This window comes from Orycteropus afer, unplaced genomic scaffold (assembly GCF_000298275.1).
Source record: "Orycteropus afer afer isolate SDZICR_OR568_19922 unplaced genomic scaffold, OryAfe1.0 scaffold00070, whole genome shotgun sequence".
Classification (NCBI taxonomy): domain Eukaryota; kingdom Metazoa; phylum Chordata; class Mammalia; order Tubulidentata; family Orycteropodidae; genus Orycteropus; species Orycteropus afer.
This window is the reverse complement of record NW_006921657.1, coordinates 2,865,444-2,876,182: the sequence shown is the minus strand read 5'-3', so window position 1 is coordinate 2,876,182 and position 10,739 is coordinate 2,865,444. Positions and strand designations below refer to the sequence as shown.

The window sequence follows — 10,739 nt, the reverse complement described above, 5'->3', positions numbered from 1 at the left end:
AAATTTTGGTCAATGATATGAGACAAAGTATATGTGAACTGCTGTATGAAAAGTGAATTTACTCTGTAAATCTTCACCCAAATCCTAATAAAAATAAAATAAAATAAAACAACCAAACATTAAACTAATATAAAGATTCTGCTAAACTTCTGAAAGACTGAAGTATCTACTCATGCCCCATGTCTTATCTCATCTCATTCACATCTTTTCAATTAGCACAGTGTCTGGTATATAGCAGACATTCAAATGTACTGAATGAATAAATTAATTAATGAACAGATATTCTTGTATGGATTTCTTTCCTCTTTCTTATACCTTTGGTGCATCTTCTCATGAGTAAAACTGAACAGAGACCTGTCATCAGGGAAGAGTAATGGAGAGTAGGAGGATATGGTTACCACCTTTGTAGAAGATATAATCACTATTTTCAAAGTAGATATACTGTAAGGAAACTTGCCTCTGTGGCAAGTCAATAAAAACAATCTATGGAGACCTGAAATTCACACAGCAAACTAGGCCTTATGCTACAATAAGCACTATTGAACTGTCATCATTATCTTAGAAGATTCTGAATATCACTGGCTTAATAAAATACAGGATCCCCAGTGACTCTGAAACAGCAAAATAATTCTATCCCAAGATGGAAGACAAGAATAAATAACAATAGGGTTTCCTCTTCTATCTCAAATTATGTAAATTTTGATTCACCAATTCTTTCTTTCATTAAATGTTACTTTCTAAATAACTACTCTATATGTAACACTTTAAATTGACAGAATTCTTCTTTCTCAAATGCCTTTGTTCTTCCACCCAGCAGAGGGTACTATTGCTATAAGAAGTTGATAGCAACGAAGGGTACTGTTGCAAGAGCACAGTACTTTACTTGTCCACAAGATGGTAACAAAGTCCAACTCTCCCCTTGTCTGAGTGCAGGTGAAAAGCTCCAAAAATGTGGCTCACGTTGCTGCAAGGGAAAAGGTTTCTCTATATTCAAGGGCCAAACAATACCTGTAGACATTCAAGTTTTCAGGCAGGGTTGCATCCAAGCTGACAGGGCTGTTGCTGTTCCTCTCACTGCTCTCATAGCCAGATTCCATTCGTTGGATCAGGCGGGGGTGCTGTTCCAAAAGGTGAGAGCCTGGCCGCGCTGGGCCCCAGGGCTTATATCCAGGGTTTGGTCCACCAGTTTTATTGTCAAAAGGAGGCGGTTTGCTTAGTTCATTCGGTGTAAATTCTTTAGCTATCTCAATCAAAGGACAAGTATGGAAAAGGAGGTAGATTTAGTATCTGCCTAAAGTCAAGGGATAATCCCTCCCTCCAGCTACTCATTCACTGAACTCATATCCCCAAAACGCTCAACATCTGAGTAAACAATGCACCTCGTCAATACTACCAGAAAACCCAAGTTTTTAAACACATAAATCAACTTTATTCAAAAGCCCAATTCTTCTCTATCTCCTCACCTGCATCCTCAGAAAAAGGGCTAAGCTGTGTATAGCCACAGTGCTTTCTTTTGTCCTTACTAAAGATACTGTCAATATTCAGAGATTCCCGTTTTGGTCTCCATGTTGGACGATGCTTGCTGGAAGAACTGGATTTTGACTCACTGCTGTTACTCTCTACTTCCCAGTCATGAGAGTGCAAGAGCAAGTTCCTAGGAGGTTTTTTGTCAGGCTGGTCTCCTCCCCTGGCTCCACAGGGAGATCCTAGGTTGGTCTGAGAAGCCACAGACGGCCTGTTATGGATAATATTACTGACTGTCTCTTTAAAGTCCCTCAGCCTATTCGTGCTGCTGGATGATTTGGAGGCATTCCTTGGAGCCTGCTTCTCTTTCAGTGTTTCTCCTAAAAACACACAATGAGACAAATATAGATGTTTAAAGTGATCACAGATACCCAGACTCTAAAGTCTAGAAAACAAGGATAAGACCCTTTGAGAAGAAAGGAAAAGACAGAAACTTATAAAGTGACTGAAGAAAGAGGAACATTGCAGAGTGGCTTGCCTTCGCTGTGGTACCCTGAGGCCTGTGGCTCATCGCCTTTCCTCCTAACTCGGCCAGAGCTCCTCTTGCGCTCTATCAGTGACCCTTTCTTGGATGTGTGTTTCTGATTACATTCACTATCAGTCAGGTGACCTGAAAAAAACAAGGAAATGGGGTAAGCTGATATCTGAGATTGACCCTCTTGAGAACATAGTCTCCCTTTGGGATTCATGACAGTGGCACACATGAAGTGTACCCACGGTCAGAAATTGAAGACTATCTGATTTAAGTCTAGCAGAAAGCTTGTAGGTAAAAGCAGAGAAGCTCAAGTGTTTAATAGGAGTTTTCAATTTCACAATGTCTTATGAGCAATAAGCAGTCTTAATACAGCTCATAATCTTTCTCAATGGTCTAGAAGGACTAAGGATGCATTAATTGGTAATATTTAAAAGGTAAATATTTGAAAGATTGTATAAAACATCGCATACCTATATTTTCACTCTCATATACTAAAGACAGAGCTTTCCATCTATTTTATTTTAATTAATTACTTTCGCAACATAAGTCAAGAAAAGTCTAATTTTTAGTACATCTGGCATTACCCCAGTTGTCTCAGTCTTTGCTCATAAGAGCACTGATTGTGTATGGCTTTAAGACCCAGTTCTAAACCTTCATTAAATGTGTGTCATTTAAAAGGATATTTTAACTTTGAGTAATTCTCTTTCTCATGCCAAGGCATATTTACCAAACTTGACCCCATCCAGAAATTACTGGTCACAATTCCTGGGAGAAGTACCTGGGTAATGCAAATGGTTAATGCACTCAGCAGCTAATCAGCCTCAGAAGAAAGACTTACTTTCTAAAAATCAGCCACTGAAAACCCTATGGAGCACAGTTCTACCCTGACACACATGGGGTTACCATGAGTTGGAATCAACTTGATAGCAACTGGTTAATCACTGATAATCCCAGGAAACCTTGGCTCATTTATGTAACTGCTTCATGTCCATAGCATATGAATGTATGGGAATGATTTGATAACAGCAAAAAGTCCGTATTCCCCAGTGGGGAAGCAGATTATAAAGGATATGATCATCTAAACTCTGGAAGCCAGAGGCAAATTGAGCAGCTGAATTACATTACAAGACAAGTTTAGAAAACACAGGCTAGGTTCTCAAATGTACTGAGAGCTAACAGAAATTTGTTATCATATGTTAGTATATGGAAATCCTTTCATAGAGTCAGCTGTCAGCAAGGTAGTGATATTGATACACACTTTCTGTCAACTCCCACCATAATCTTTTGTTACTCTGGTTTGATCACTTTGCTACTTCCAGGTCCACGAGAAAGGTTATAAAAGGAAGAAATCACTTGGAGCCGACTAAATGGTACAAATGTTAAACCAATAGGACACAACTTCCTTTCCCCTCCATAAACAAACAAAAACTCTTAACATAAAACTAGCTCTCCTCAAAAATATGCCTTGTTTGTCCTGTGGCTTGGCTTCTCCCTGACTCACAGTTTCAGAAATATGGCCTAAAAATCACAAACCCAACACTATCTATGCCCCCAACATGAATCTGACCAACCCTCTACATCCAAGTACCAATTTACAAAAAATACAGAGGACAAAGAAACATGCTAACCTCCACCATGGGTTGTAATCAGCAAAATTCAGACTGTGGGAAATCTATAAGACAAACTACCTGGTTTCTTCAATAGTAATTTGCAATGAAAAATTAGATAGAGGGGAAACCTATAGATTAAAAGAAACATAAAAGATGTGCCAACCTATTGCAAAGCAGAGACCTCATTTGGATTCTGTGTCAAATATACAAACCATTAAAAAAAAAAAATCATGCCTTTTATGGACGAAATTACATGATATCTGGTATCTGCTTTGTAATAATCCAGGAATGAGAGAAGTAGATAGAGATATGGGTGAAACTAGATCAGCCCAGTTATAATTGTTGAAAGTAGGAGACAGGTAAGGTACATGGAGTGGCATTATACTGTTCTATACACTTTTGACTATAAAAGGCCACATACAGAATATAAACCATCAATAAGAAGCCACGAGCACACCAATTCCCAAATCCCTTGGAGTGTGTGCACTGTTCCATGCTACAAGTGTTCTATATCCTGCAATGAACTTTTCAGCTCAGCAGTTACCTTACTGCTTTTGCTTTATGCCTGCACTGATTTCTTCCACTGACACTGGTGTATTCTCCTATAGAACCACAAAACAATTCAAGAATGTTCTCTGCAGCAGACTCAGAAAAACAAACAGGCTATCTTTCATTCTTTTGCCTTTAGGAAGGCTGGCAAGATGATGAGCTTGCCTAAAATATGACCCTATCCATAAATATAGGAGCTCTGGTAACATAGTGGCTAAGACACTTGCCTGCTAACCAGACGGCTGGCGATTCAAACCCACCAGACACTCCTCGGAAGGAAGGTTGGGCAATCCTACTTCCGTAGTGATACTGCCTCAGAAACCCAAGGAGGGGTCGCTATGAGTCGGGTTTGACTCGACGGCACATAACAACAACAACAACAATCCATAAATATACCCCTTCTCTCAAAGCTCTTCACTCAAGATGAAGTTTGGCACAAAAACATGACAAGGTGCAAGGACACAAGGGGTTTGTAGGACACTGTGGGAAGTACATTGATCTCCAGGGTAGCAGGAAAAAAGCCGACTTCAGAAGAAACAATTACAATGGTCCTTATTGACATGCTGCTGTTGGCAGCACCATCATTCATTCAAGATTGTGATGCTTCTCTGTATTCCACTCAAAAACCAAATTTTTTGCCTTTCCCCCTTTCCATGGCAGCCACTTCTGACTTGCCCCAATTTCTTTTTCTTGGGAGACTCTCCATGCAAGAAGTGAATTAGGCAATCAGTATCCTTTGTGTAAAAGTCCCTACCTGTGTCCCGACTGCTCTGAGACATGGAATCATTCTCCACATTACAGATGACTGTCCCCTGAGAATCAGAAGAGAAGTGACTGACCACAGACTCGTGATGGGAGTGTTTGTAGGGATAGCTCTCCGTTGAGGAATCTGTTCGAGTGTCACTGGAGATGGAGGGTTCCCTCCCTGAGGGAAGGAGGAGACATATATGCCAAAGTAAGGAAAGAGATGACAGGGACAGAGAGTCGGCAAAGAGACTGATGGCAACAAAGGTCCACAAGGCAAGAACTTCCTATATGGAAGGGTGAGAAAGTACGTGTATACACAGGACCATTCTTCCCAATACCCAATCTCCAGATAACCCAGAAGACACAAACAATTCCTCCCACCTCTGCCCCTACCTTGCTGAAGCCCTCACTTTGCCTGCCACTATGAAAAACTGTGGGGTTTTTAGAAAACCTATGGGGGGAAAAGTGGGAGAAAGGAAAAAGTTGTGAAAAGTAGGATCTATTTAGATGGAGAGTCTCAGGCTGACCTGGTGTATATAACCACTTGTTCCCCTATCACATAAGCTCTCTTCTATACTGCCAGAAATGTCATTTAAAACTTTTTGTTTGATATAAGCATTTTAACAGCTCTGAGAAATTATAGGGCTGTTATTCATACTCTAGTATGAATTAGTTCAGTTGGACTGCTCTCCTCTGAACACCTAGCTGAGGTAAGCACAGCAGGAGGAATGGGTGTTTGTTTGAAGGGAGAAGTAGGTCAGGTCTGGGTGGGGTACGAGAGTGATAAGAGCACCAGGTACCAAACAGGAGGGAGGTACAAAAAGTAGGGAGAAAGATTTCAAAGACAAGTAACTCCTCTGTCAAAATTATACTCAAGGCCAGCCCTCAATCTGGAAGAGGAAAAAGAACATTTCTTCTTCCTCCTTTTCAGAAATCAAGCCAAAACTACGAGGGCTGTAATTCAAATATATTAGGAGCCTCTGTGGACTACACTGGGACTTAGCTGCCAACCTGAAAATTGTTTCTATAGGAAAACATGGATTAAGTTGCAAGCGATTGGCTTAATCATGAATAACTCATTGATAAATTGAGGAATATGTTCTTGCACTTGAATTTTCAAACAAAAATCTCTCATCCCAGATCAACTGACTAGGTCTGTAGTAGCTCAAAATCATTTTTCTTGGTCTTGACAACTCACTTAAGTCACTGTTAAAGTGGTATAAGAATCAGTCATCTCCATCATAATTATAAGGTTAAATACTGAAATCTCCCTCACAAACTTAGTATCTCAATCTAAATCAACAATTTCCTTCTCACTTTTGAGTTGAGGCCCAAGGTAATTTGGGCAACACACTCTTGAAAGCAGAAAAAAACAAAGTCTAGTACAACCAAGATTTCAGCAGGAATTAGCAGTTAGAGTTATCTTTCACAGCTCCTCTTTCTTCAAGTTAGGTTATATGCTAGGTTCATGACTATATATGAGTCCCAACCACTGATCACAGGGGATGGTGGCTGTGAGGTAGAAAGCTAGGCTGCTTACCTGAATCTTCACTATCATAGCATGTCCTGCTATATGACTGGAACTCAGCTTGGGGAGGCAGGTCCTGGGTGGACACTGGGGTGCCTTGGGGGTCTGCATAAAGTAACAGCAAAGGCTGATAATGCCCCTTGATGCATTTGGTCACCACATCCTTCCATTTGGGTCCAATCTGAATAAGAAACAACAGGAAGAATATGACAATTATACTTAATTTCCACAATTCAAAACATACCTTCTTGTCATGTTTTTCTGAAGAACATCAAACAAATGAAAAGCCAGAAATTGGGTAAAGAGACAACAGACGAGATCTTAGATGGAAACTTAGGAATTTTTTGGTAAATCTTTTTAGAAAGCATTCAAATCCTATGAGAGAAAGGGAAGTTGAATGAAATTATTTTTATTTCTGTGAAATAGCCATTGAGTTATGAATTATGAATGAACAGTCCCAAAGCTGAATATGCTATGTGAGAGGACTTCAGCTGCCTTGGTGACCTATTTCTTTTCACAGATATCAGATTAAAACCCTCATTTGAGATTCACATTTCCATAAATTTCTCCCAAACATTAAAATGACTTTTATGAATCTGAAAGCGGGCAGAAACTTTCTCACAGACTGCCATAGAGTAAATGATACCCAGTTTCAGAATTCATGCATGGCAGGACATAAAATGTCAAACTGCTTAGAATAGACAGCTGGACCTCTTGGTCTTAGTGGTGTGCTTGTGGAAGAGTGACAGAATAGCCATGGAAACGGAAATCCAATTAAATCCCCAAACCCACCCTATTTTAGGCCTGAACCAGTCATATTCTTAAATGCTGTGCTATTGGAGTTGACAACTAGCATAGTGTTTTGCCCATAAATGCTTTGTAAATTTATAACTAAGTTATCATTACTTTTATTAAAACATATTTATATGCTTTTAACAAAAACCAAACCAAATTCACTGCCGTCAAGTCAATCTTATTTAATATCTTATAGGATAGATATTGTTTTTCAAATAAAAATTCTAAAGTTCAGAGAACTGAAATAAGTTGCCCAAAATTACAACAACAAAAGAGAGGAAGATAAAAATCAGGGAGTTCGGCAAAGACTACCATTAATGGAAGATAATGCTTAAGGTCCCTGGATTGGTACAGGTTAAAGTCTGCACCCGCAGCCACTCTCCTCTCCCCAAGTTGGTAACCTTATTCCAAGGGGCTTCCTAATTCATGCAGATCCCCTGAACCACTTCAAGCATAGACTACCCAGAGTACCAAAATTCCCTGCTTTAAAAACCATTATAACCCTATCTTCCATATTCTATCCCAAAAATATATTAATCTCTGATAGGGCACTTTGTTGTTGTTGTTGTTATGTGCCGTCGAGTCAGCCCTGACTCATAGCGACCCCTCCTTGGGTTTCCGAGGCAGTATCACTACGGAAGTAGGATTGCCCAACCTTCCTTCCGAGGAGTGGCTGGTGGGTTTGAACCGCCAGCCTTCTGGTTAGCAGTCAAGTGTCTTAGCCACTATGCTACCAGAGCTCCTAGATAGGGCACTTTAGGAAGATAATAACTGGAGAATAATTTACAGCAGTACTACCCACTGATAATTTTTATACTTGGAATTCCAAACTTTGTGCTAAACTTATAAACTCATTTGAGGCATTAGATTATTCCCACTCAAATGAACCAAAATTTAAACAAACAAACAAAAAATGATCTACCATAAATTCAGAACTGTGCTATATGCCAGGTGAAAAGATTCAGAGAAAATAATAGAATATGTTGATTATATCCTTCAGAAACTTAGCAGATATTTAAGAACACACAAGTTTGATAAGCTTGATGACAGATAGATAAAATGCAAAGTATGTCTTATGGAGTTCATGGGAGAGGGCATATGAAATACTGAGAGAAATCACTATTCTTATATTGTTTCAGTTTGCTCATTTGTTCTTTGCTGCCACCAAACACGTCAGGAAGTGCTTGAGCAAGGAAGGTGGAATGATTTCAAAACCCAAAGCAGATAATCAATGTTACTAAACGGTACATGTAGAAACTGTCAAGTTGGTGGATGTTTTGCTGTGCATATTCTAAACAACAACAAAATAAATAAAATTATATTTAAAAAAAAAAAAAAATTCTTGAGTATTCCTACCTCCTTGACATGAGCGTCATCAAAATACATCCATTTGCGGATTTTTGTTTGGAAAAAGAATGTGGAATAATGCTTGCCATAGTAACAGATCATTCCTACTAAGTACAGTTCAGAGTACTTGGCCCGATCATCTGTCACTCTGAAAAACAGCTGGGCGGAAAGAAGAGAAAGGAAATGACAGTCACATACTCAACTCTCTCACATCATTTCTCAGTAGATTCCAACAACATTTCTTAATGAAAGTACTGACCTGCTTCTCCTCCCTTCCATCTAAGATTTTTTGCTACTCCAGATTTATTATAAAAAATGAAATAAAAAGTGGACAAAAGCAAGACAGATTGGAACTGGTAAACCATTCACATGGTAATGCTTCCTTTTTTACCAATATTTTCTAAAGTATTTAATAATATTTCTAAGATCCAGAAAAGTTTAAAAAAGAAGAAAAAATCTTTCAAGTTTCAAAGATTACTTACCTGTCAGCTGGCCCCACAAATATAAATTTCCCACTGAAACCCAAAGTACAAGGGTAAGAAAGTCCTTAAATGGAACAATACCACAATACTGGTTACTTTGGCATTTTAATTCCTAGATGCCAGGCACCATTCTAGGTGCTATTTGTTGTTGTTGTTGTTGTTTGCCGTCGAGTCGGCCCCGACTCATAGCGACCCCTCCTTGGGTTTCCGAGGCAGTATCACTACGGAAGTAGGACTGCCCAACCTTCCTTCCGAGGAGTGGCTGGTGGGTTTGAACCGCCAGCCTTCTGGTGAGCAGTCAAGTGCCTTAGGCACTATGCTTCCAGAGCGCTAAGAGATGCAAAAACAAACAAACAAACAACAACAAAAAAGCATTCCTAATAATAAGGAACTTATTTAGTTGAAAAACCAATCATAAAAATAATAAAACAAAACCAGAACAGAACATAATACTTACCAAAAAAAAAAAAAAAAACCCAAATAAACAAATCCACTGCCATCAAGTCAGTTCTGACTCATAGTAACCCTCATCAGATTTCCAAGGTGGTATATCTTTATGGAAGTAGATTGCCCAGTCTTCCTTCTACGGAGTGGCTGGTGGGTCTGAAACGTCAACCTCCTGCTTAGCAGTCAAATGCCTTTGGCACTGTGGCACCATAGCTCCTTCAGAAGGCGTAAACTACTCAAAAACCAAAACCCACTGCCATCTAGTCGATTCCAACTCATAGTGAACCTCGTTGGTTTTCCAAGGTGGTAAATCTTTATGGAAGTAGATTGCCTTATCTTCCTTCCTTGGAGCAACTGGTAGGTTTAAATCACCAACCTTTTGGTTAGCAGTCAAATGCCTTAGGCACTGTGCTACCACATCTCCTCCTGTCAGCTACAGGGGTTTTGAAAAAAGGAGATTTTATTATAGATAGCCTTCTTAGGTAAAGGATTCCTTGGGAAAGAGATCTGATAGGATCCCAGATAGTGCATTTATTCTCAATCGTGGCCTAATGACATAAAACAAAACAACACACTGGATCACCTTTGTCATACGAATATCCCAGAGAGGAACAAGTAGAAAGGAAACCAGAGTTTCTGGTTCTCTTAAACTAAAGGAAAACCCTGGCTGTACCTACATTAGGGTATGGTGTTGATAAGGTAAAGGCTCCAAGTCTGAAATCTTTTTTTCTTGCCTATTTCCCTAAATGGATTCAGAGAAAACCACTAAATTATCTTCAAAACCACTTCATTCCCTGCTGCTCACTGATGAGCATAGTTCCTCACTGTGAATTTCATATTCTTCAACTCCTTTACTTTTGGCAGCAGCTTCCTGGCATTACTAACCCCCATGGTTGAATACTCCTCCTTACTCTACACTGGTATAAACTAATAGCAAGTACAGCACAAAATAAACATATTAATCAACTGACTTTTATCAGGACCCAAGCTCTGCCCATCCTGTCCTTCAAGGCCAAGGTCATCCTATTTCTTCTTAAAAAGCCTTTGCTACCTACTTAAAGGAAGTGTGAGCATGTACATGCATGCATGTGTCTTCTGGTTACCTAGTGCTGCACTGACAGAAATATACCACAAGTGGGATGGCCTTAACAAACAGGAGTTTATTCTCTTACAGTTTGGAGGCTTTAAGTCCAAGTTCAAAGTGCCAGGCTCTAGGGGCTGGGTGAAAGCCCCTC

At 39.6% G+C, this 10,739-nt stretch overlaps 1 protein-coding gene across 1 annotated transcript in view; it reads right to left on the bottom strand.

Annotated features, from left to right (window-relative positions):
- The window catches only part of USP54 (ubiquitin specific peptidase 54), a 79,211-nt gene that overhangs the window by 26,517 nt on the left and 41,955 nt on the right, over window positions 1-10,739 (bottom strand). Inside the window, exons 8-13 of the mRNA XM_007940611.1 lie at window positions 8,585-8,734; window positions 6,446-6,614; window positions 4,913-5,083; window positions 2,003-2,134; window positions 1,464-1,844; window positions 1,009-1,240 (exon numbers count right to left, since the gene is read on the bottom strand). Coding sequence (XP_007938802.1) covers window positions 1,009-1,240; window positions 1,464-1,844; window positions 2,003-2,134; window positions 4,913-5,083; window positions 6,446-6,614; window positions 8,585-8,734 — 1,235 coding nt within the window. The remainder of the gene's footprint in view (window positions 1-1,008; window positions 1,241-1,463; window positions 1,845-2,002; window positions 2,135-4,912; window positions 5,084-6,445; window positions 6,615-8,584; window positions 8,735-10,739) is intronic.